Below are 27596 nucleotides of genomic sequence, written 5' to 3' on the forward strand. Positions count from 1 at the left end.
GGGGGGGGGGGGGGGGGGGGGGGGGGGGGGCGCATGCGCGCGCGAGAGCGTGTGTGTGCGCGCGTATGCCAGCGTCCTTTGCCTTGTGAGTGAAACCTGGGAGCTTCTCTCCCTAACCAGTGATAAATACCTGGGCAACTCTGAAGAAGGAGGTGGAAGGGGAATGTCCCACTGGGTTTCTTGGAACGGTGGCTTCTGTCTTGGGAAAAGAGGTGGGATGGAGAGAATCCACCTGAGCTCTTTACAAAGCACCTGTACCGATGAGCGATAGGTAGCGTGGGCTCAGGAAATCAGGGAGAGTGAGGGGAGGCACGCAGGTGCCTGGAATCGTGGAGGGCCATTGAGAGCAAGCCTTAGATGGAGATCCACTTATCCTGGTGTTCCGTCAATCATTGTGATCCTGAGAGTGTTCCTACATATGTTACACTCTTATAGAAGTGATGTCCCTTTGTCGTTTGGTTTCACGTTTTAGTATTTCCTTCCCTTCCCGTTGCCTTCCGGTATGAATGACAATAAATAGGATACATATTTACCGTGTGAGAGGTCTTCGTTAGGGAATTCAGTAGAATCAGCCAAATTGACACACGTATCTCCGCAAATGTGTCCCCTGTCCCTGTTGGGAGAATTTTCAGGTCTACTCCCAAAGGTATATTGAAGAGTACCACATTCATACAGATCCACCGTACTCACTCATCCCTGCCACGTATGTATATATGCTGGTTTTAAGAAAATCGTGGAGCATCTGACCTGCCTCTCCTTCTGATTTGTGTGGAAGAAAGGAAGAGAGTGTTGTTAAAAAAAATATGTACCTTATTAGGACTGTAATATCAGGAACAATTAAAGTCAGGGCCATATCTGAGCGGGAAACAAAGCAATTGTCTACACCTACATAGGTGACATTCAGAGAATACTCTGTCAGAAACATGGTGTAGGGGGCTGTGTCCTAAGTAGATGAAAAGGAATTTCAACCCATCAATTATTTTTCAGTCTTCACTGAGTCCTTAGTTTACTATTGCTGGATAACAATTCATCACCAGCTTTAGAGGATTAAAGAATCACAAACCTATTATCTCACAGTTTGTGTAAAATGGAAGTCTGCGTATGTCATAGCTAGGGTGATGGTTAACTTATGTGTCAACTTGACTGGGCTAAAGGATGCCCAGAATACTGGTGAAACATTATTTTTGGGTTTGTTAGTGTGTTTCTGGAAGAAGATTAGCATTTGAATTAGCAAACTAAGAAGCCACCGCCAATGTGGGTGGCCATCATCTAATCCACTGAGGGCCTGATAGGACAAAAAGGTGGAGAAAGGGTGAATCCTCTTTGCTTTATTTTTTTAATCTTTAACTTTTGTGGGTACATAGTAGGTTTGTATATTTATGGAGTACATGAAATAGTTTGATACAGGCATGCACAGTGTAATAATCACATCATGGAAAATGGAGTGTCTATCCCCTCAAGCATTTATCTTTTGTGTTACAATCCAATTATCCTTCGTTATTTCGAAATGTACAACTAAACTATTATTGAATATATACACCTGTAGTGCTATCAAATATTAGGTCTTATTCATTCTTTTCTGTTTTTAAAAAAACCTGTTAACTATCCACACTTCCCTACCACCTTCTCTTTTTTCTTGAGCTGGGACATTCATCTTCTGCCCTTTCACTTTGGAGCCCCTGGTTTTCTGGCCTTTGGACTCTGGACTTATACCATCCCTACCCCTCTGAACTCTTTTTCCAGTACCTTGCATAGCACAGCCCCTAACCTGCACATATTCAATGAATGCAATTAATGCATTAAATGGCGCATTAAGGAATTATTTCTCCAAGTGCTTGATTATTCTGCTGAAATATCTTCACCAAACCCGGGCTCTCAAGGAAAAGTGGTGTGTTCACTTAACTTCCTGTTTCAGTTTTTCTTATTGTTCTTACACTATATATGAAAAGATTTATCGTATATCTCAAAGATTAACGTCTCTCCCTATAAAACAATGTTATTTGTTCGATCAGGCTTTTCTCCGTTCTGCTTCCAATTTCTCGCATCCCAGCCTTCTGAAGTCCGCAATAAGCATTGTGATTCCTGGACTTCTAGCCGCTGGCTGCACTGACGTGTATTCGGAAAAGCAATTCCAAATTCTGTAAAATATCTTCCGGCAGTGATGCGACCCGAACGCCGGTAGTGAGTTGTCAGGCCCAGGTCACTCCTGTAATGCGTAACCGAACCGGGTTCCGGCTCGTTCTGATTGCATCACTCCTGTACCCTGTAAGTAACGCCCTCGCCAGCTTTCGCTTCCCGATCTCGTTGTCCCAGAAGTCCCCGCATTTCCGCTGTACGGCTGGCCCTTTCCCAAGATGGCCGCGCCCGTAGGCTATTACCGAAGGGCGCCGCCATCGCAGCTGCCGGACCCGCTAAGGCCCCTCTCCGGGTAGTCGTCATGTCAGTCTCCAGCGGCTACCGGATTCTGACAAAGCCAGAGACCGTGGACCGGAGGAGAAGTGCGGGAACGACCAAAGAGGCTGGGCGACCACTGGGGATGGCTGTGTCCGAGCCCGAGGCCAGCGCCGCGGTGAGGGCTGTAATGAGGCAGGGTGGTTTGGCGGTTAGAGATGGTCTAACTGCGGGGCAGTGATTGGAGTAGTCTGTGACGATAGGTGATTTGGCAGTTGGTGAAATCAATGCTAAAGGGTCTCTTGGGAGGTCAGTGTTCTGAGTTATCTGTGGAGTTAGTGATTTGGCTTTAGGATATCAGTATTCTGAGGGATCTGTACAGACAATGATGGGGAGGCGTCTCCGGCAGTCACTGAATGTCAGAGTTTGGAAGGGGATCAGAAATGGGGACTTTGTGATGTGTCAGAGATAGGGAAGGACTGTGGGAATTGGCGGTTTGGGGTGTCTATGGGAGCCAGCGATTATGGGTGCCTATGGTGGTTACAGCCTGGATTATCAAAGATGGTCAGTGTTGGGATTTGGGAAATTAAGTGATTGGGAACATCTGGGAGCATCAGGGATTGGGGCTTGGGAGTCAGTGATGGTGATGTTTGTGCAAGTTTGATTAGCAGTATCTTTGACGGTCAGTGGGTAATGGAGGAATCAGGGGGCCAGTGAGGGGGGAATATGACTGTTGGAGTTTGGGGAGTCAATGTTGAGGTGTCTCTGGGGATGGTAGATGATTTGTATGCCATCTGGGGAGAAAAGGTAATTGGGGATGAATGCAAGTCAATGATTACGTGATGTCTAGCAGTAATAACTGTGCTTTGAGTAATGAGGTGATTAGTAGGAATTAATGATTGAGGACCCTCTATGATTCTGTGACTAGAAGCCTAAGGGGTCAGGAGTTTGAGGGGATTGCTGGGTTTAATAATTGAGGGTTCTTTAGTGGTCAGTGATTGGAGGTCTGTGGAGGTTAATGATTGTTCTGTGGAGAGTGATAGTTGGGAACTTGTAGAGATCCATAATTGGGAGAAGTTTGTGAAGGTTAGTAATGGGGAGTATTTGGGTGTCAGTGATTGAAAACTTGCAGGAACAGTAGGAACAGACAGACTGTAAGATGAGCACTTATTTTATGCCAGGGAGTGTTTTTGATTTTGTTTGTTGTTGTTTTGCAGTCTCTGCTTTGTCCTCAAAACCAGGGAATGTTTTAAATGCTGGAGAGACGCCAGGAAACAGAACCAGAATCCCTCCCTCAATGACTTACATTCTAGAAATATGAAAGATATGATAAAATATAAACAAATAAAATTATTCCAGACACTAATAAGTGCTGAACTAAGTAAAAGAGAATGATGTGGTAGAGCATGATTGAGGGTAGGGAGTGCATGACTTTAGCCATGTTAGTCATGGAAAGCTTTCCTTAGGAAATGACAGTTGGCTTGAGGCATAAATCATCACAAGGAGGCAGCCATGTAGAGATCTGAAGAAAGAGTGTTCCAGGAAGAAAATAAACATCAACTGCAAAGGACCTGAGGTAGGAGTGAACTTGGTATGCTTAAAAAAGGGAAGGAAGATTAGGGCTGTAGGAGCACAGTCAGAGGAAAAGTAAAAAGATGTGAATCATAGTGGTAGGAAGGTATCAGATAATGTACGATTTTATTGGCTAGTGTAAGGATTTGGATTTTATTCTAGATGCAGTGAGAAGCCATTGAGTTTAAGCAGGGGAGTAATCTGTTCTGATTGATACCTTGAAAAGATCACCATGGCTACCTCATGGAAAATGGACTGCAGAGGGGCAAGAGTAGGTAGGTATAGGGAGGTCAGTTAGGAATTTTTTGCAATAGTAAAAGACAAGAGATTATGGTGATTTAGAATAGAGTTGTAGCAGCAAAATGAAATCAAATTCAGAATACATCTGGAGATAAACAATATAACTTACTAATACATTGATATATGGAGTATGAGGGAAGAGAAAAATCGAGATTTACATCTAGACTTTTAACCTGAAGAACTGGATGGATGGTGATTCCATTTTCTGAATGGGAAGCGTTATGGTAGAAAAGACTAGATTTGGTGGATAGAAATGGGATCTGGGGGTGATGTCAGTGGCTCTATTTTGGCTATGTCAAAATGCTCATTGCATATCTACCTAGAGATATAGGGTAGCCACTATATACATGAATCTGGAACTTAGGAAAGGTGTGAGCTAGGGAGCCATTTTTGAATTGCATCACAATGAAGATGATATTTAAAGCCTTAAGATTGGCTCACGTAACCTAGGAAGAGAAGACAGGGAAGAGAAGAGAGCCAGGGACAGAGGCCTGGGTCACTCTGACATTTAAAAGTCTGGTAGAAGATGAAGGGGTGGCCTGCCCCTCCACACCTGTGGGTGCTTCTCGCTAGGTGGAAACGAGAGACTTGAGAAAAGAAATAAAGACACAGAGACAAAGTATAGAGAAAGAAAAGCAGGGCCCCAGGGGACCAGTGCTGTGCTTTCAGAGGACCCACACTGGCACTGGTCTCTGAGTTCCCTCGGTATTTATTGCCTAAAAGATAAGGGAGTAAATAAACAGTAAGGCATACAGGTACACGGAGCTGTTGCATTTTCCCAGGATCGGGCAGGAGACAGATGTTTTTCTTTTACTGAGATTTAAAGGAATGGTACTGACCTTTAACCACAAGCAGGCTTTAAACATTTACCTAACAAAGCACATTCCTTACCTCCCAAAATCCTTTCAACTTTAATTAGCACAGCAATGTCTCTAGCAAGGACAAGATTGGGGGTAGAGTCACAGATTAACAGCATCTCAAATAGAGAGCCGAATGGAGTCTCTTAAACCTACTTCTATCTATAATAACACAGTAACAGGCTAACCTATCCTTTCCCTACATTTCCCCCTTTTCTTTTCAACACAATCACCATTATCATCATGACACTGAGATTACATACTTCACAAAGTAATAGAATATTACAGAATAAGTGGGGACAGGATGAAATCACAGGATGGTGTTAACATTAAAATTAAAGTTGCTAATGAAATTTTAGGGCACGCATAGTCATTGATAACATTTTATCAGGAAATAGGGTTTGAGAGTAGACAACCTGACTGACCAAAATTTATTAGGTGGGAATTTTTTTTTTCCTCCCAATAAGCCTGAGAGCACTACAGGATGCCGGGGCTTATTTCATCCCTTCGGCTTCAACTGTAAAAGGCGGCACACCTCCAAGGGGGTCGTTTATAGGCCTACCCTTAGAGCTCATTCTCCTTCTCAGGGATATTCCTTGCTGAGAAAAAGAATTCAGCGATATCTCTCCTATTTGTGTGCAAAAGGAGAAAAGATATGGCTTTGTTCCGTCCGGCTCACCGGCGGCCAATTCAAGGTTACCTCCCTTGTTTCCTGAACACTGCTGTTATCTCGTTCTTTTTTCAAGATGCCCAGTTTTCATACTGTTTAAGCACACATGCTCTACAAACAATTTGTGCAGTTAAGGCAATTATTACAGGGTCCCGAGGTGACATATATCTTCCTCATCTTACAAAGAAAATAATGGGATTAAGAGATTAAAGACAGACATAAGAAATTACAAAAGTATAAATTTTGAAGAACTAATAAAATGTCCATGAAATCTTTATATTTTATGTTTTTTTTGTTGTGGCTCCAGCCAGTCCCTCTGTTCAAGGTCCCTGACTTTTTGCAACATTTTTTTTCTCTTTTCCTCTATACAAATGTGCCATGGCGATGAAGGCTTGTTCATTCTCTCGATTTTGGCGCAGGATTCTTCGACTGGTCCAGCACACTAAAAACAAACCGATTAAACAGAGACACATAATTCCAAAATTTACTACAGTAGAGTTTCCAATAGACTTAATCCAAGTCGTGGGGTTTAATCCATAAAGATTGTTTGCCACTTGATCTAACGCCTCAGCTCCAGGGACAATATTTAAATAACTTTGAGAGGCTTCAAAAATTTGTTCTTTTAATTTAGAAATGTCTAAAGTGAGATTATCTTCTCTTCCCTGTAAATGGTGTCTTACCATGTCCCAGTGATGTTTAGACTCATTATAAATTTGGGGTGTAATACAAAAATCTGAAGTATTCCAGTCACACTGTAACTGGAAACGATGTTCCAAGCTCATGAGCCTATCTCCCATCCAAATAACAGTTTGTTTAAGATCATTAATTTGATTTGCCAATTTTTGATCGATACCAGATTGTGAATTCCACAACCTTGTGGAATTCTTTTGCCAATTGTCAACAAAGCTTACTGTCTGGACAGAAGAGTGTAATGCGACTCCTGCCACAGCGGCTGTAGATGTGACTGCAATTAATCCCATAATTACTGTAATTAAAGTAAAAACGAATCTTCTGGACCTTTTTAAAATGCCTTTTAATACTTCAGTCAAAATATGAATGGATGGCGAGGCCTCCCATGGTCGATCCATGGACACAGGGATCCACACGCCTTCTCTTGCTCTCACTAGCAGAATATGGTGCTGCCAATCAAAAGTCGAATCAATGCAAGTAAACAATCTGCAATTTTCACAAGTTATAGTTTGGTAGTCTGGTTTAATAACTATATTTCCTACGACTAACATATAAGGGGGTTTTACACAACTTTGTAAAGGAACTGTTAGACTGGAAATTAGGTTGATAGAGTAAAATGACTTATGATTTCTTTTTTCTATAGTTTGGTTTCCAGACCAAATTCTAAGGTGGTATGAAGCTACAGTAAGCCTCCATAATTCTGGATGTTCAGGACCAAAAACAGGACTTATTATTTTTGGTCTTGGAGTAGAGATTCCTTTTTCTCCCCATTTCCAAGGGTAGAAAGACTGTAATTTTTTGTGCTTAAGTTTGTCTAAATTTTCTGCTAGGTCACTATCCACAGTTGGACTCACTAGTGCACTGGGACAGGATTGAGTTTGTCCTTTGCAATCGTGGTAGAATTGACCTCGAGGTGCCCAATCCATAATAGTTCCAAATGTATTGTTTTGTAAAATCACAGCACTATCGGCCACACATTCTTCCCAAACTAAATCTCTTGTTTCTATGGAAATCTCCTTGGGGCAAGGTTTCCCTTTTGGCCTAAATTTTAATGATCTTTGATAAGAGAAGTCTTGAAAATAGTTTATCTGTGGTTTGAGTGACATTCCGCTTACCATGTGATAAGTAAATCTACAGGTGGGATTGCGAGTAGGCACCTCTACCAACCAATTTTGGATAGCAGGCATTAAACATCCTGGTGCTTTCCCTAGACATATAGGAGGATAACGATACCCAATGGAAATATTTATCATCATTCCCTCTTCCTCCAGTTTGGCAGGGCAACGATCATCTGTGGGACCAGGTACCCACACACTATTATTAACATATACTTCAATAGGATTATCCATCCATGTCACTGCCCGAATTAAGGGCGGGAAAGGCACATAGGCCCAGTAGGTATAATTAGCTGCAGCTGCTCCTGCAGGCATGGGGAGACTTACCACCGTTGATACAACCATTAAAGCTGCAAGCAGCATTTTTTCTGAGGTTTGTGTCACCTTTGTGCTAGCTAGGCTTTTTCTAGCTAACAGTGTCAGCTTCTTTAACTGTGCCCAGGTTGGCAGCTCCTCCTTCTTGGTGCGTGGTGACTTCATCTGTTTCTCTGATATCACCACTTGATTCATCCTGTGAGTCAATGGTGCTCGATTGCGGTGTTTCCGTCTCCGTGGAGGCGCTTTTCTTTGCATCTCCGATGGGTTCATTGTAGAACTTCAAATGTCTAGTGGGTATCCAAATAGGAAGCTGATTTTCTCCTGGTGAAACACAAGCAAAGCCTCTTCCCCAGGTTATCACCTTCCCTATTTCCCATGTCTTATTTTTGTTGTCTTTCCACCAAATCAGTTTTCCTTCATGTGGGCTGTTCTTTTTACCAGTAAGATGTTGTTCTGCAGAAGTAGTAGTTTGATTTCTATAAATGTTTAAAAAATTTAAAGTATAGAGTGCTAGATTAAGCTGCATCTGAGGAGAGGCACACTCCTTACTGTCTCCCCCTTCTTTTTGTTTAACTAACTGAGTTTTGAGTGTTCTATTAGTTCTTTCTACTATGGCCTGTCCTTGGGAATTATAAGGAATTCCTGTTGTATGTGTAATATTCCACTGATTTAAGAATTTTTGGAAAGCTTTACTACAATAACCTGGTCCATTGTCAGTTTTAATTTTTTCTGGGACTCCCATCACAGCAAAACAAGATAATAAATGTTTTTTAACATGGGAAGTACTTTCTCCTGTTTGGCATGTTGCCCATATGAAATGTGAATAAGTATCAACTGTTACATGAACATATGATAATTTTCCAAATGAAGGTACATGGGTAACATCCATTTGCCATAATGCATTGGGACACAGACCTCTGGGATTAACTCCTGCCTCTTGAGTGGGCAGGTGTAGTACTTGGCACTGGGTACAATGTTGTACAATATTTTTTGCCTGTTTCCATGTGACATCAAATTTGTTTTTTAACCCTGCTGCGTTTACATGAGTCAAAGCATGAAGTTCTTGTGCTTTTATGAATGCAGAGGATACTAGTAAGTCAGCTTGTTTATTTGCTTTAGTTAAAGGTCCTGGTAAATTAGTGTGTGCTCGAATATGAGTAATATAAAATGGGAAATTCCTCTTTCTTACAGTTTGTTGTAACAAATTGAATAGCTGGTTTAGCTGATCATCCATGCTATATTTAATTAGAGCTGTCTCAACATCCCTTGTAGCCTGTACTACATATGCAGAATCTGATATAATATTAACAGGTTGATTAAAATCTTCTAACACTGTAATGACTGCAACCAACTCTGCCCTTTGAGCTGATTGATATTGAGTTTTGATTATTCGCTCTTTTGGCCCTGTGTAAGCTGCTTTTCCATTGCTGGAACCATCAGTAAATACTGTTAGAGCATTTTCTAAAAGGTTTATGTCTGGTAATTTTAGGTAAAATCCAAGTAGTCAATTTTAAAAACTGAAAGATTTTTGTTTTTGGGTAATGATTATCAATAATTCCCACAAAATCAGCAAGGCCAATTTGCCATGCACCAGAATTGATAAAGGCTTGTTTAACTTGTTCCTTGGTTAAAGGAACAACTATTTTGTCTGGGTCATTACCACACAACTTTATTATTCGTAATCTTGTTTGACCAATTGATGTAGCTATTTGATCCAAGTACAATGTAAAAGTTTTAATTGTACTGTGTGGAAGGAATGACCACTCCACAAGATCAGTATTTTGAACAATGATGCCTGTTGGAGAATGTGCAGTGGCAAAAATCAAAAGTTGGAGTGGGGCCAAAGAATCTATTCTATTTATTTGCGCTGACTGAATTTTTTCTTCTACTAATTTAATTTCTTTTGTTGCCTCTGGAGTTAATATTCTTCTACTATTTAAGTCTGGGTCTCCTCTTAGGATTGAGAACAAATTTGACATGGCATAAGTAGGAATGCCTAGAGTTGGCCGAATCCAATTAATATCGCCTAACAATTTTTGAAAGTCATTTAATGTTTTTAATGTATCTTTTCTTATTTCTATTTTTTGTGGCTTAATTTTTCTATTTTCTATTTGCATCCCTAAATAATGAAAGGGAGCAGAGGTTTGGATCTTATCAAATGCTATTGTTAGTCCTGCGTTGGCAACCTCTGCTTGCAGAAATGTGTAACAGTCAATTAATTTGTCTCTTGTTTCTGCAGCACATAAAATGTCATCAATATAGTGAATGATATAACAATCTGAAAATTTGTCTCTAACTGGTTGAAGGACTTGACCTACGAAAGTTTGACAAATAGTTGGACTATTAAGCATTCCCTGTGGTAAAACTTTCCACTGAAACCTGGTGGCTGGTTCTTTATTATTTATGGCTGGTATAGTAAAGGCAAATTTTTCACAATCTTGCTCTGCCAGAGGAATGGTAAAAAAGCAATCCTTCTGATCAATTATAATTAAAGGCCAGTCTTTTGGGATCATGGCCGGGGAGGGCAATCCAGGTTGGAGAGGCCCCATGGGTTGAATTACAGCGTTTACGGCTCTTAAGTCCATTAACATACGCCATTTGCCTGATTTTTTCTGAATTATAAATACAGGAGAATTCCAGGGTGAGAATGAAGGCTCAATGTGTCCCTTTTCTAATTGTTCCTTTGCCAATAAGTGTAAAGCCTCCAGTTTTTGCTTTGGTAGTGGCCACTGATTTACCCATACCGGTTTTTCTGTTTTCCAAGTTAATGGAATGGGTTTAGGAGGCTCTACAGTGGCCGCCCCTAAAAAGGATACCCTATTCCTTTTCTTTCTTGATTTTTCTTAGTCTCATTTGGGACTTTAATGCCATTTTCATTTTTTCCTAATCCCTTTCCTGGTATATATCCCATTTTAGTCATGATTTTTTGACTTGTGGGGCTGTATAACGGAGCAGGCATAATAATTTCTGCACCCCATTGTTGTAACAAATCTCGACCCCATAGATTAACAGGAATTGAAGTAATCATTGGCTGAACAGTACTTTCTTGATTATCTGGCCCTAAACAATGTAAAATCATTGTACTTTCATACACTTCTGAAGCCGTGCCTACGCCGACAAGTCTTGTAACAGCCTTTTGTTTAGGCCAATTTTTTGGCCACTGATTTAAAGCAATGACAGAGATATCTGCTCCTGTGTCTACCAACCCTTCAAACTGTTTTCCTTGAATAATGGCCTTACACACAGGTCTGCTCTCAGAGACCAGACTTGCCCAATATGTAGCCTTTCCTGCTGGATCAGTGCTTCCAAACCCTCCTGTTCTTTTTATTTCACTGTTTCCAATTTTAATATAAGGTAGGAGTAATTGAGCGATCCTGTCTCCTGGACTGGCACTCCAAGGAATTGAGGAACTAATAACCAATTGAATTTCACCTTCATAGTCTGAATCAACCACACCAGTATGAATTTGAACTCCTTTTAGATTTAAACTTGATCTTCCTAAGATTAGTCCTACAGTCCCCTCAGGCAATGGGCCGTATACCCCTGTGGGGATTTTTTGTGGAGGCTCCCCTGGAAGCAGAGAGACTGCTTGTAAAGCACATAGATCTACTGCTGCACTGCCACTTGTGGTGGGGGATAATTGCTGTATTGTGATAACTGGCTTATTTCCTGAGACACTTGCGATAGTGGGGGTTGTTGTTCCTGAAAGCCCTGAGGAACAAAGGGTTGAATTTGGAATGCCCCAGTTTGTTGCGGGGCCTGAGGCTGGCCCCTCCTCTCGTTTCCCGACACTGGTTGCCCATTTTTATCAAATTTAGAACGACATTGATTACCCCAATGTTTTCCCCTTTTACATCTTGGACATAGGCCAGGTGGCCCTTTATCTGTTGTAGTAATTTGAGTAGTTACATTTGGTTTATTTGTGACTGGGCAATTCTTTTTTAGATGACCAATTTGACCACAATTATAACATTTTCCCCCAAATGTTTTCACTTGTCCTCCTAAAGCAACTCCTGTGATTGCCTGAGCCATAAGCATAGCTTTCTGCATAGCTCCTCCAATTCCATCGCAGGCTTTAACGTACTCTGAGATTACATCTGATCCTGCGGGAACCTTTCCTTTTAATGGCTTAATGGCTGATTGACAATCCGGATTGGCGTTTTCATATGCCATCAACTCCACTATGACCTTACGGGCATTCTCGTCGGTAATTGACTTTTGAGCAGCATCTTGAAGTCTTGCTACGAAATCTGGGTAGGGCTCTTTACAGCCTTGTCTTACTGTATTAAAGGAAGGGCAGGCAGTTCCTGGGTCTTGGATTTTCTCCCAGGCCCTGAGGCAGATAGCCCTGATTTGCTCAATGGCCTCATTTGGCATTATTGCTTGTTGGTCAACAGTGCTCCAATTTTGACCTATTCCTAATAGTTGATCTGCATCTATGTTAATTGGAGGATTGGCAGTCCTATTTCTTCGGACCTGCACTTGTGCCCCATCAATCCACCAAGTCTTAAATTGTAAAAATTGAGAGGGTGAAAGTGAGGATTTTGCCAGAATCTCCCAATCATAAGGAATGAGTCTATATCCATGAGCAATGGAATCTAATAATGTTCTCATGTAAGGAGAGTTGGGTCCATACTGTTTTACTCCTTCTTTCATTTCTTTCAGCATTTTTATAGAAAAGGACTGATATCTGGCTTCAGCCACGGGCGGGAGGCTCTCCCTCTTGAGCCCCTTCTCTAGGTGGTCTTGCTTCTAATATTACTGGGAATTGCCACGCCTCAATATCTCCCTGTTTTCTTGCCTCATCAATAATTTTATGTATTGCACCACCCTGTGTACTAGGTGGTGCTGTAGGATTAAGTCTCATGGTGGGCGGCTGAGGATATGGCGCCCTGCCCTGTGGCACTGGAAATGTTCCTGGCTGTCCACACAGATTTTCTGGGAGCTGCCGATACTGCAGTTCAGCTGGCGGCCAGTATTGATAGGCTACTGGCTGCTGGATCTTACTTTCTACCTGCTGATATTGTGGATACTGTACTTGGATTGGCATTGCCATGACAGAGACTCTGTCTTTCTCTATTTGATCTTCTTTTGGAGTTTGTACTTGTTTAACCTGCATTTGAGGTTCTAAGGTTGCAGGCATCTGAGCTGTTGTAAGAGGAGTTGGCCATCGTGGTTTAGACTCTGATGGCTCTGCTAATTCTGGATCTTTTTCCTCTAATTTTAACGTTTCAGGATATATTACCTCCTGTAATTGATTGTTGTCAACATTTTGCGTTGACCGAGCCATTACCGGCTCTGCTACACATTCACAGTGTGAACTTTCTTTTCCTTTCCGGGATTCTATCCCTGCCTCTTTTTCACAATCTGCTGCACAGCTTTTAGGGACATCAGAAACTGGAACGCTATCTTCTTCTGTTTGCAATGGTTCTAAAGCTACTTTTACAATGACCCAATCATTCCATACTGTAAGTGGGATGATTTTACCTTCCCTACTTGCTTGTTTTAATTCTTTGCAATTTTTTCCCAATCTTTTAGATCTAAAGTTCCCTGTTCTGGAAACCATGGACAAAACTGTTCTATTGTTTGAAAGAGCGTATTTAGATTTTTGGTAGACACTTTAACTCCCCCTCTTTTTAAGAGAATTTTTATAAAGCTACGCATATTTACTTTTAGTTTGCCCCATTGTTTCCCTAGGTTCTTCTGAGCGCACAAGCTTACCGCAAGGCTGACTGTAGAGTACTCGGGAGTCTCTCGTCGACTTGTCCTCAATGACCACGCTCCAGCGTACCTTCACCTTAGCAAAAAGCTCCCACGTTGGACGCCAGATGAAGGGGTGGCCTGCCCCTCCACACCTGTGGGTGCTTCTCGCTAGGTGGAAACGAGAGACTTGAGAAAAGAAATAAAGACACAGAGACAAAGTATAGAGAAAGAAAAGCAGGGCCCCAGGGAACCAGTGCTGTGCTTTCAGAGGACCCACACTGGCACTGGTCTCTGAGTTCCCTCGGTATTTATTGCCTAAAAGATAAGGGAGTAAATAAGCAGTAAGGCATACAGGTACACGGAGCTGTTGCATTTTCCCAGGATCGGGCAGGAGACAGATGTTTTTCTTTTACTGAGATTTATAGGAATGGTACTGACCTTTAACCACAAGCAGGCTTTAAACATTTACCTAACAAAGCACATTCCTTACCTCCCAAAATCCTTTCAACTTTAATTAGCACAGCAATGTCTCTAGCAAGGACAAGATTGGGGGTAGAGTCACAGATTAACAGCATCTCAAATAGAGAGCCGAATGGAGTCTCTTAAACCTACTTCTATCTATAATAACACAGTAACAGGCTAACCTATCCTTTCCCTACAAGAAGACAAAAAACAAGAGAGAATAAGGGATGCCCATTGAAGTAAGAGGAAAACTGTGCAAGTGGATGTCAAAGTAGCATAGAGAAGAAAGCCTTTCAAGACAATAGGAGTAATCAATTGTGATATACACTTTTGAGTCCCAAAGCAGGACTAGAGATCATTTGATTTTGCCAGTATGTAGCTCAATGGTTATTTTGATTGATTAGAGCTCGTTTATTGGAGTTAAGGGGATAACATCCTGTTAGAGTGAGTTGAAAGAATGAGAGGTAATGAAGTGGAAACAGCAAGTATAGGCAACACTTATGAGGAGTTTTGCTGGTACAGGAAGCAGAGAAATAGACATTGTAAAGGATATGAAATCAAGAGGGGGTTTTCTTCAGATGAATGATATTAAGGCAACTCTGTGTGTCAATGGCAATGATCCAAGTAAAAGGGAGAATAGATGTTACAAAAGAGAAAGAGGTACTTGCAGGGGTGAAGTCGTTGGGAAGGCAGTTGGGGATGGGATTGAGAGCACAAATGGAGGAACTGGCCTTAGGTGAGAGAAGGAAGACTTCCCATTTTGACAGAAGAGAAGGTATATTTTTTTTTTTTTTTTTTTTTTTTTTTTTTGAGGTGGAGCCTTGCTCTGTCACCCAGGCTGGAGTGCAGTGGCCGGATCTCAGCTCACTGCAAACTCCGCCTCCCGGGTTTACGCCATTCTCCTGCCTCAGCCTCCCGAGTGGCTGGGACTACAGGCGCCCGCCACCTTGCCGGCTAGTTTTTTGTATATTTTAGTAGAGACGGGGTTTCACCGTGTTGGCCAGGATGGTCTCGATCTCCTGACCTCGTGATCCGCCCGTCTCGGCCTCCCAAAGTACTGGGATTACAGGCTTGAGCCACCGCGCCCGGCGAGAAGGTATATTATATATGAGTTTGGAAACAGGTTGGTGGAATTGGTGGTAACAAGGCAAGGTAATTCTTGTCCATTTGGATTTATTTTCTCTTGAAAGCATGAAGCAAATTCATCAGCCGAGAGTGGGAAAGGGGTGGATGTTGGAGTTTTCAGAGTTAAAAAGGAGAATGTTCAAAATAATCATCTAGGAAAAAGGAAAGGTGCATTTTCTAGGGTTAGGTAGGACTACTGACAGTATTAGATCCCCATTTGGCATATGTGTTATAAATTTGAAGTTAGTCCACTCAGCACAGATTTATTTTTCTCTTGCAATGTTCAGTTGCAAGGTTGCAGGCAGAGATTAAGAGGAGAGTTGGATTTAACCAAGGTTGAGGCTTTGATAGGTGAGTACAGTGGAGGAGAAGAGGAGAAAGGAAGTTAAAACTTTATAGTTTTCAATTGATTGTGTATGGTGCTAGAACAAGGAATCTGAACAAGAAAGAAAGGCTAGGTAAGGGTGGAAGATTGTGAAAAAGTGGTTAGGATCAGAGGGCTCAATGAGTTTGGAGAATTATTGGAGTAAAAGTACTAGAACAAGTAGCAGGATAGGAAATAATAGTCAGAGGGTGGAATGTCTTAGAGATTTTTGGAGGTGTTATAGTGATGGCAAGGTGTAAGTGCAGATGATTGATGAATAGGTGGCTGAATTTGAGTGGAAGAAAAGATTGTTGACCTCATGAAAAAGAGAGGCAAGGGTGTTGAATGGCTCTTCCACATTGATACAGAGGTAGTGCAGCATGATGGCAGGGATTTAGCTGGTGGTAAAGTTTTCAGTGAATGGGGTGGGATGACTGCAGAACAGAGTTAACATAGAAGTCAAAAACTGCTATCCTTAGACAGGCCTGCTTGCAAGGTTTGCTTTTTGCTGGCATCTGGGAAATTAGATTTCAGGAAGGATCCCACCATTCCCAGAACAGGTTAAGAGTAGTTCCCAGTGCTTAAAGAATATATACAATGTGGTTTATGCTGAACACCTGCTTTCTTCTGGGAGTCTGGAATTTTTGTACATGCAGGCAGAGAGTGCCTACATGATGAGTCCCCAGTGAAACCCTTGGGCAGTACTGGTCTCTAATGAGCTTCCCTAGTAGACAACATTTCATACATGTATTATAACTCACTCTAATATAACTCAATATTAGAATTAAGCATGTTCTATATGACTTCACTGGGGGGGGACTCATGGATGCTGGTGCCTGGTGTCCTCTGGACTTTATCCCATGCTGATTAACTGACTTTGCTTTGTACACTTTTGCTACAATAAATAATAGCTGTGAGTACAATTATATACTGAGTCATGTGAGTCCTCCTAGGAAATCACTGGACCCAGGAGGGTTAATAGATGAAAATCTGGTGATACTATAAATAAGCTATGAATTTTGAAGGAAGAATGAGAAATGGTTGAAAGTAATCATTTACCGCATCTTTAGAACCTGAGGTACATGGGTCATGGCGGGGAGGGGAGTGGTGCGGGAAAGATAGCTTCCACTCCTCTGAGGCTCCTGTAAGGAAGCAGGATCCTCAGGAGACAGGTAGATTTCAGGTAAAGTATGTAAATGAAGGGAGTGGCTAAAGAGGTTGAGGGAGGAGTGGAATTTGCTGGCAGTAATTAGAGTTTCTATAAAGGCCACTGCTTGAGAATTCTGTTGGTGTCAGTGATTGGGGATCGATAAGATGAGGGATTTAGGGTAATGGGAGATCGATTACTATGTGTCCTGTGGGTATCACTGGTTGAGGGACTTGTGAGAATATGTGATTGGAGTGTCCGTGGGGGCAAGTGATTGCTACTGTTTGCTTCTGTTTGGGAGGTTTGCTTTACCCAGTCATTTTGGAGCTATAGGCCCAGTAATTAGGCAAGGCTGTCTGTATCAGCTCAGTGATTGGAAGGCCAGTGACAATCAATGATGGGAGATTATTGGTAGTCAGTGACTAGAGGTCTGTGGGGTTAAATTGATGACTTTTGCAGGTAATTGAATGGTGGTCTGGCCAGGCACAGTGGCTGACATCTGTAATCTCAGCACTTTGGGAAGCTGAGGTGGGAGGATTGCCTGAGCCCAGGAGTTTGAGCCCAACCTGGGCAACATAGCAAGAACCTGTTTCTACAAAAAAATTTAAAAATCAGTCAGGCCTGGGTGGTGCATGCTTATAGTCCCAGCCACTTGGTAGGCTGAGGTGGGAGAATTGCTGGAGCCCAGGAATTCAAGGTGTCAGTGAGCTATGATTACGCTATTGCGTTTCAGCCTGGGCAACAGAGTGAGACTTCATCCCAAAAAATAAAAAGTAAACAAAAATAAAAAGACAGAAAAAAAAAGGTTGGTTGTCTGTGAGGATAAGGGATTATCTTTAAACATTAGACAAACATGTTTGAATGTGTATTTATCAGTATCAAAATTCTCCAATAGCTGTGCCATCCTCCTTTTACCTGCCTAATAAGAGGACTTTAACATACTTTAATTTCTTCCCTACCCCCACCCCCCTAGTTAGGGTTCTGCTTATTTTTTTTCATATCATACTTCTTGATTTTAAGGATACTTTCATAACAGTTGTACAGGCACATTATCAAGTTATTTAGATTTAACTAGACATTTTACTGGTTGTATTAATCATAGCTCTCTCATATATTAAGTCTTTCCCAATTTTGAAATCTTTATTCTGATCCATTTTTTCTTCTTTTAAAAATCATTCATTCTCTTTTTCTGCTTCTTTTCCTCTTTCTCTTCCCCTTCCCCTTTCCTCTATTTCTCCCCAACTTTCTGCTTTATTTCTAAAGAACATTGGTAGTATACTTTCTGCATTCTTATATGCCTAAGATATCTTACTTTTGCCGCCAAACATAAATGAGTCTTTTTTTTTTTTTTTTGAGATGGAGTTTTTGTTGCCCAGGCTGGAGAGCAATGGCTTGATCTTGGCTCACTGCAACCTCCCCCTTCTAGGTTCAAGCAATTCTCCTGCCTCTGCCTCCCAAGTAGCTGGAGTTACAGGTGCCTGCCACCACGCCTGGCTCATTTTTGTATTTTTAATAGAGACCATGTTGGCCAGGCTAATCTCAAACTCCTGACCTCACATGATCCATCTGCCTTGGCCTCCCAAATTGTTGGGATTACAGGTGTAAGCCACTGCGCCCAGCCCATAAATGATTTTTTTGACTGGTTATAAAAATCAAGGGTCTCAATTCTTCTACCTCAGAACTTATAAACTATAAATACTGCTCAATAGCCTTTTAGCATCCCCTGTTATAGAAGATAAGACAAAGATTGATTCTGTTCCTTTTTTCTTTTCTTTTTTTTTTTTTTTTTTTGGCTATTTATCTTTCTCTCCGATATGCACATGATTCTGTCCTCTTGAATAAAGAAATTCACAATAGGGATATTTCTGTTTGTCATGACAGGGTCTCACTCTCTCAGCCAGGCTGGAGTGCAGTGGTGTGATCTCAGCTCCCTGTAGCCTTGACCTCCTGGGCTCAGGTGATCCTCCTGCCTCAGCCTCCAGAGTAGCTGGGACTACAGGCATGCACCACCATGCCCAGCTAAGTTTTATATTTTTTTGTAGAGATGGAGTTTTGCCATGTTGCCCAGGCTGGTCTCAAACTCCTGAGCTTAAGCAATCCTCCTGCCTCAGCCTCCCAAACTGCTGGGATTACAGGCATGAGCCACTGTGCCCAGCTCAGTAGGGACATTTCTTAATATGGTTTTTGTTTTTCAAAATAATGAAAAATTGAGTAGAGAATAGGTATCCTTTATAATATCATGATCAACAGTGAGTAGTCAAGGTAAGAACAAATTATTAACTTGTCCAAATCACTCACCAAATGTGGGTAACATAAGCGTGAACAGGAATATGCTATCACAGGTATCAGTAACATTCAAACATGTGACTATGACCTTTACCCAGAAGGAATGGAAACAACTGGATCCTGCTCAGAGGAACGTGTATCATGATGTGATGCTGGAGAACTACAGCAACCAAGCCTCAATGGGTAAGAACAATTCCTTTGTAATTCAAAATGTGTCCACTGTGATACCTTCTCTCTGGAGTCCTTGATAAATTCAGCCTTCATTTTTGTAGGTCAAAGGGCTTTCTTCCCTTTTGGGTACTAGGCAAGATATTTGTGCCCCTGCCTCCAAAATGGAAGGTCTGTTCAGTTGACCTGGCATTCACATTGTGAAACTCCAGAAGCCATGTATTCTTTAGGCCCTGAAGTACAAATGCTGGGGCTTCATTTCTGGGATGGTTGTTCTAACACTCAGTTTCTGCTATTTCTCATGAGCAGGGTATCAAGCTCCCAAACCAGACATGATCTCCAAGTTGGAAAAAGGAGAAGCACCATGGTTGGGGAAGGGAAAAAGACCCAGTCAAGGTTGTCCAAGTAAAATAGCAAGATCCAAGCAAAAAGAAACTGATGGAAGTAAGTTGTAACTTTGAAATTTTCAGAGAATAATTTATTCTGAAATTCTTAAAGATCCTAGACCCTTCTTTCTTAACTAGAAAATAGCAGTAGAAAAAAATCAGGATTTCCTAAGGAAATAATATTTCAAACTACAAAGATTCTATAACCTGAGAGATTCTAATATCTCTTCCTTTTGTGAATTTGTTCACACGAGAGGTTCTATGTGAGGTTCACTATGGTAGTGAGCTAGTGTTAAATATGGGAGTTTGGTTATATCACCTGTATCCGTCAGTTTCCACTCAGTTTTGCTCCATGAAGGAATGAGCCCTTGCAATCTTAGTTACTTACAGTAAGAAAAATTAATTTCTTGCTCAAGCCACAGCCCTATTCCATATTATCTTTATTTGGGGACCTATGCTGAAAGAGCATTCTCCATTTGGCAAATTCTGGTCTCATGACAGAGGGAAAAAAAGGGTGAGTGGAACCACATGGTAACTCTGACAGTCACTGCTTGAAAGTTGTAGATATCCCTTTCAGCTCACATTTTGTTGGTCAAAGCAGGCCATCTGGCCACTCCTGAGTTCAACATGGTAGGAATGTAGAATCCTTCCACTGGGAAGAGTGCTATAATTCAAAAGGCTATGCATTTGGGAGGGGCTGAGAGGTATACTCTTGCCACAGGAAAAAATAATACTATCTTTCACACCACTCAGGTTGCGGTAGGATAAAAGGTGAAAATCAGGGCTCTGAAACTTGGTACCAGCCCCTCAGATGCCTAGCTGACCCTTCCATTGCTCAATCTTCAGAAGGAGCAGTGACCCTCTTAGCTGTTCTCAATCCCACTCCTGCTAACTTATATAAATCAGTGCTTTTTTAAAAAAGCATCCTCCCTTTTCCTAATATCCTCAGCTTTTCTCCTTTTCTCCTTTACTCAAGACCCTAGGTGTCAATTTTTCTCCTATGTATTCGGACATTCTTAGATCTGCCCTCTTTCCAAATCTCTTGGCGTGATGCTCCTGTCCTGAGTTATTTCTCTCCTTTCTTTTCTTTTCTTTCTTTTCTTTTTTTTTTTTTTTTTTTTTTTGAGACAGAGTCTTGCTCTGTCGCCCAGGCTGGAGTGCAGTGGCGGGATCGCAGCTCACTGCAAGCTCCACCTCCCGGGTTTACGCCATTCTCCTGCCTCAGCCTCCCGAGTAGCTGGGACTACAGGCGCCCACCACCTCGCCCGGCTAGTTTTTTGTATTTTTTAGTAGAGACGGGGTTTCACCGTGTTCGCCAGGATGGTCTCGATCTCCTGACCTCATGATCCGCCCTTCTCGGCCTCCCAAAGTGCTGGGATTACAGGCTTGAGCCACCGTGCCCGGCCTTCTCTCCTTTCACTATGAAATTCTCTAGACCCATGATCTATAGCACATCATCATTTCCATTTTCTCCTTAACCCCTGCGGTCAAATCCCACAGAATTCATGCCTCTAACTAAATTTCTGACTTTAAGGTCCCCACTGCTTACTTTTCAGTGCATACTTTAATCGTTTTTGTTAGCTTGAAGTTCTCACTCACCCAGTTTGAATTGTACAACTTGAATCAGATCTTATCCGCTAAGTGCTTCTTTATCATTTACTCACTAGCTTCTCTTTCTTCTCATTTTGCTGAGGTGTCCCTAAGGTTTTGTCTTCTCCTATCTGTTCTTTTTAAAAATTGTATCGATTATTCATTGTGCAAATAAAAGCTATTTATTCTACACTCGTGACTTCCAAATGGACATCTCCAATTCCTTTGTCTTACACTCATATTTGACCTACTTACACAACAGCTTATTCTTAGGATGTCAGAAATGGAAAGCTTTGTCTTTCTCTCTAAATTAGAGGTTCTTTTCAACTTCCCTGTTTTTATCAGGGTGTACTCTGATTATAGGACTGTCTTCCATAGAGTTACTATCCTGTCTTCAGTTTCTGCTTTTTTTTTCCCTCAATGTTCAATGTCATCACACAAATCAGGCTCATATTATCTCATACTTAAATTTTTCCAATTCTTAGATAAATTTGCTAAATCAGTTTTTTTTCCTAATTCTTTCTCTTTTTTTCATAGAGACAGGGTCTTGCTATGTTGCCCAGGCTGGTCTTGAATGCCTGGTCTCAAGCAATTTTCCCTTCTCATCTTCCCAGTGTTGGGATTACAGGTGTGAGCCACCATGCCCAGCTTTAATTGATCTTAGATGTTACCACCAAACATGAAAATATTCAGTTATTATTTATGTTACCATAGTCCCCAAATTATTAATAGCAGAATATCTGCTATGTCTTTTAAGATTCTTTTGACCCTCAATTGTCCAAGACTGTATGAATTCCTTAAGAGGAACCAGTCTTTAAAATGACAAATGAAGAGACTCAGTGGAGTTTCTGAGTCATCCATTAATAGCTCCAGTTTTGGCTATCCTTACTTTTCTTGTTGACACTTTACAGCTAAAAAACAATCCTAAGTCATTTAATACATCTTTATCATTGCTACAATGACTCTCTTCTTGGTTCAGGTTCTTTTTTTTTTTTTTTTTTTTTTTTGAGATGGAGTCTTGCTCTGTTGCCCGGGCTGGAGTGCAGTGGCCGGATCTCAGCTCACTGCAAGCTCCGCCTTCCGGGTTCACGCCATTCTCCTGCCTCAGCCTCCCGAGTAGCTGGGACTACTGGCGCCCGCCATCTCGCCCGGCTAGTTTTTAGTATTTTTTAGTAGAGACGGGGTTTCACCGTGTTAGCCAGGATAGTCTCGATCTGCTGACCTCGTGATCCGCTCGTCTCGGCCTCCCAAAGTGCTAGGATTACAGGCTTGAGCCACCGCGCCCGGCCGGTTCAGGTTCTTATATACTACTTAGGAGGCTCTTCAAAGAAGGACTGTTCTATTCTCTCCAATAATTTGCTGGGCCGAGTGAGTTCCATATTTGTTTCTGAAGTTACAGTTGTTTTAGCTTAGCATTTATGTTTTAGTTACTGTCTCAGATTCAAGAAAAACTTCCAGCCTTAGTCAATTGCTCTTCCAGACCCAACTCTTCTCTGGTATTACCGTATTACTACACCAATTTACTTGTTCAAATTCTCCTCCTTTCCTTCATGGTGATATTTTCTTGTAGTACCTTATGCCTTTTTCTGCTGGCAGATACCAGTTGGGACCAGCTGAATTTATCATTGTAAAGGTTCTTGTAATATTACATGTCAAGGGGAAAGTTTTCAGTTTTGATTCCTTTCTTTCCAGAAGGAAATTTTTCCTCCATGTTTTCCGTCATCCTTGGGCATTGAAATACACAGCCTTGTCATGGTACCTAAAAGTTTGTTATTCTCTCTGCATCACTTAAAATTTCCTAAATGAAAAAGCAGCCAGCAACTGCACTTCTCTAGACTCCCTAACATACATATATATCTGTCTACATATATATATATTTTTTATTTTTCAAAACTGATCTTCTGCTCTAGGGGAATTAATCTCTTTAATGTCCTTTATAAAAGTAATAATATTTCCTTTGCATCCATTCAGATACCATAACTCTTTTCGGTTTGAGTCCAGTTTTCACTTTCTCAGTGTAATGTTCCTTTACCATCAAGGTGGCTATTCACTTCCTGCCTCTTTCTTTCTGAAGTCATGGGGATTTTTCTATCTGCTTCCTCTAAGACTGTTTAATTCTCACTCTGAAACTTTTTCTGCTTTTCCATGCGTATAGCATGTAGCTGAAAAAGGACACCCCTAAATGGTAGCCCCAGCTCTTAAGATTATAGGTTTTTATACATGTAGTATCCATAGCTAGCTAACAGAAGTCTATAAATTTCAATTTCTCGTTCTTAGGCAAAAGAATATTATTGCACTACCTGGTGTTTACCACTGCCCAATCAATTGTTTTTAGCCAGAATTCGGACTATGTAGTACAAATATAGCAGCCCACAGTTTTCAGTGTGGGTAATGGTCTCAGAGAAGGGAAGCAGGGATTAAGAAGACATCTCAGATGTGTAAGTGTTTAATGTATGGCAGAAAGAATGTGAGTAATCATTTAGAGCTAGGAATAAACTTAATATTTATAATTGACAATTAGAATGACCTGAAAAGAACAAATATACATTCCATAGCAAACTATTGGAAAACAAAACAAGCTTGGATGCACACTATAAATCAGATTGAGTAAAGTTTGTTTGCTAAGCTAATTACTAATGAATTTTATCATTTGATGAAAGCATAAGGTAATGTAGAGAAACTAGGGATTTTTAAAGTATAAGAATATCATTTTGGGGGTCATTTCAGTGGCAGCAATGGAAAGGAAAAGATATGTCAGCATGAAAAGATCTAAGCACTACAAGAAAAATTCACCATGAGTAGTAGAAAGTGGATAACCTTTCCTATTTATTTTCTCAGCCACTTATCCGCTCGTCAATACTTCTTGGTGGACTCACTTTATTTTTCTTTTCTGGCTCTTTTGGATATAATAACAAAAGTTTACATTAGCTAGCTTCAGTACATAGAGGAATATGCAATAAGGACGTGAGTATATCCCTTACAAGCTAAGGACAAGATAGTTCAGCCAGTCCTCACCAGGGGCTAGAAACAGGAACTAGGAAGGAACTAGGAAGCCCTTGGGAATTGAAATTGTGCAAATGATCTCTTTAAAGACACAGTTCTTATGTCTCTGCTTCTCTGTGTGTGGATATTTCATTCTTTGACCTGATGAGCTTTCTGTTTACATAGAGAAAATATGGGTTACTAGTACCTGCTTTATATAATTTCTAAATTTAAGTACCAAGTGGAGACTAACTGGAGTCAAATTTGTTAGAAGAAAGAATCTTGTTGGACATCTTGGTTTGAGTCAGATTTGTCTCCAACTGTGCCCATGGAGAATTGAGGTAATATAGTATAGGCTGCAGTAGCAATATACTATGGCCAGCTTGGGAGTTACCAGAACTGGGCAGCTTGGGCTTACGAGAAACCTCAAAAAGTATCAGCTATAATCATAAGCTCTTTTTACTCCATCTATTCTCTGTTCACTTCTCCTTGTGTTTATTTCATCTTCTATCCCAGGTTGCACACTCATATTTTTAAGCAGCAAAAACTTTTAAAAATCACTGTTGTCACTTTTCCCACTTCTTTTTACTACAACATCTTCTCCCTCAAGTCCATTCACCCTAGTTGTTTCATTTACATTGGTATACCAGCCTGAATAAAAATTTAACCCTACAACAGGTCATTTCTTTACAAGTTTTATTCCAAAATATAAGAGTACAAAGATTCACAAGAATATCTCACTGAATTCCATTTTAGAAGTCCAGCAAGATGATGACCAGCTTGAAAATAACCAGAAATCTCAAAACAAACTCCTCAGGGAAGTTGTAGTCAAAAAGAAAACTCAAACTAAGGAGAATGTCAGTGACTGTGGTTCACCAGGGAAAAAAAATAATTTGCATACAAAACATATTCCTTCAAAGAAAAGGCTTCTTAAATTTGAGTCACATGGAAAAATTTTGAAACAGAATTTAGATTTACCTGATCACTCAAGAAACTGTGTAAAAAGGAAATCTGATGCAGCTAAAGAACACAAGAAGTCATTCAACCATAGCTTATCTGATACAAGGAAAGGCAAAAAGCAAACTGGAAAGAAACATGAGAAATTATCCAACCATAGCTCATCTGATAAGTGTAACAAAACTGGCAAAAAACATGACAAATTATGCTGTCATAGCTCATCCCATATTAAACAGGACAAAATTCAAACTAGAGAGAAACATAAGAAATCATCCAGCCTTAGCTCATCTACTAAGCATGAAAAACCTCAAGCTTGTGTGAAACCCTATGAATGTAATCAATGTGGGAAAGTTCTCAGCCATAAACAAGGACTCATTGACCATCAGAGAATTCATACTGGGGAGAAACCATATGAATGTAATGAATGTGGGATAGCCTTTAGCCAAAAGTCACACCTTGTTGTACATCAGAGAACTCACACCGGAGAAAAACCATATGAATGTATTGAGTGTGGCAAAGCCCATGGTCATAAACATGCACTCACTGACCATCTAAGAATTCATACTGGAGAAAAGCCCTATGAATGTGCTGAATGTGGGAAAACCTTCAGACACAGCTCAAACCTTATTCAACATGTGAGATCTCACACAGGTGAGAAGCCATATGAATGTAAGGAATGTGGGAAGTCCTTTAGGTATAACTCATCTCTTACCGAACATGTGAGAACACATACAGGTGAAATACCATATGAATGCAATGAATGTGGAAAAGCCTTTAAGTATAGCTCATCCCTTACTAAACACATGAGAATTCATACAGGTGAGAAACCCTTTGAATGTAATGAATGTGGGAAAGCTTTCAGCAAGAAGTCACACCTCATTATACATCAAAGAACTCATACTAAGGAGAAACCTTATAAATGTAATGAGTGTGGAAAAGCCTTTGGACATAGCTCATCTCTTACTTACCACATGAGAACTCATACAGGTGAAAGTCCCTTTGAATGTAATCAATGTGGGAAAGCCTTTAAACAAATTGAAGGCCTTACTCAGCATCAGAGAGTTCATACTGGAGAGAAACCGTATGAGTGTAATGAATGTGGGAAAGCCTTTAGCCAAAAGTCTCACCTCATTGTACATCAGAGAACTCATACTGGGGAGAAACCTTATGAATGTAATGAATGTGAAAAAGCCTTTAATGCAAAGTCACAGCTTGTTATACATCAGCGATCCCACACTGGAGAGAAACCCTATGAATGTAATGAATGTGGGAAAACTTTCAAACAAAATGCATCCCTAACCAAACATGTGAAAACTCATTCAGAAGCGAAATCTTATGAGTGATGTTAATGTGGCAAATTTGTTAACTAAATTTAAAGTTTTGTTGAACCTTGGAAATATACTGAATTTAAAGAGTGTTAGAAAGCCTTCAGCAAGATATCACACATTGTTATACATGAGAAACTTTCAAAATGGATCTTCATATAGAATCAGTGGATGGAAACAAGGGTTTAAACTTGATACAAAACCTTTTATAAAAAATATTGTTTTAACAATACTCAATTATTATAAATGATCTACATGTTCAGATTGAAATTGAAAGCTTAAAACTTGTGAATAATTTGAATATTCAAAGCAATGGAGAAACAAGTTATATATGCTGACAGTTCCTGTGTTTCTTCTTGTTTTGTACTTAAGCACCATATATTATAGTTGAATTTGCATATCTGTTTATGGCCTTATGTAAATGAGTGTGGCCATTTGTATAAGCCTGTTTGATATTTTCACCCAACTCTTTATTAATGTCTGTGTTGGCTTCTGCATCAGCAGAAATCTTTTTGAAAGGGTTGTTATATATGTAAAAAGTGTTAACAGGAAAACAAGAGAAAATAAAGCAGCTGAGGATACAGATGTGCTGGTAGGGAGTGATATTCAAGATATACTGTGAAGTGTAAAAAAGCAGGTTGCTGAACCATGTATATATTATATTACCCTTTGTGTACAAAAGGGTATGTTTGTTTAACCTCTGTCTCTTATCTCTGTATGTGTATGTATCTTAGTATGCATATATACATGTATTTGTATGTGAATAGACTTTGAAAAAAATACAGAATAAACTTCATGGTGGTTACCATTGGGCACAGGAGTATAGGATTGGGTTCTAGGATAGGAGCAAGACTTCCTTCTATATTTGAATTTTTAAATTATGCACATGTATTATTTTTATAATTAAAATATTTTAATATGCACAAATCAGCGTTATTTAAGGTTGTCACTGAACCCCTCCACAATGTTGTTTGACAGAGTTAAAATCTTTTTTCTTTTTTTTTGAGACGGAGTCTTGCTCTGTCGCCCAGGCTGGAGTGCAGTGGCCGGATCTCAGCTCACTGCAAGCTCCACCTCCTGGGTTTACGCCATTCTCCTGCCTCAGCCTCCCGAGTAGCTGGGACTACAGGCGCCCGCCACCTCGCCCGGCTAGTTTTTTTGTATTTTTTAGTAGAGACGGGGTTTCAC

General features: G+C 40.6%; 1 protein-coding gene across 2 annotated transcripts; it reads left to right on the forward strand.

The window, feature by feature from the left end:
* The first annotated feature begins 2341 nt into the window (after positions 1–2341).
* On the forward strand, positions 2342–27287 carry ZFP37 (ZFP37 zinc finger protein). 2 transcript variants are annotated; one of them, XM_023223772.2, is made up of 4 exons: positions 2342–2569; positions 19099–19183; positions 19478–19612; positions 24883–27287. In XM_023223772.2, exons 1-4 carry the CDS (start codon positions 2438–2440, stop codon positions 26424–26426), a joined length of 1896 nt encoding a protein of 631 aa, XP_023079540.1. In that variant the 5' UTR covers positions 2342–2437; the 3' UTR covers positions 26427–27287. The 2 variants fall into 2 exon arrangements, with proteins under 2 accessions (XP_023079540.1, XP_023079541.1); XM_023223773.2 differs by having other exon boundaries at positions 19102–19183.
* Positions 27288–27596: the final 309 nt, after the last annotated feature.

This window comes from Piliocolobus tephrosceles, chromosome 14, assembly GCF_002776525.5.
Source record: "Piliocolobus tephrosceles isolate RC106 chromosome 14, ASM277652v3, whole genome shotgun sequence".
Lineage (NCBI taxonomy): Eukaryota > Metazoa > Chordata > Mammalia > Primates > Cercopithecidae > Piliocolobus > Piliocolobus tephrosceles.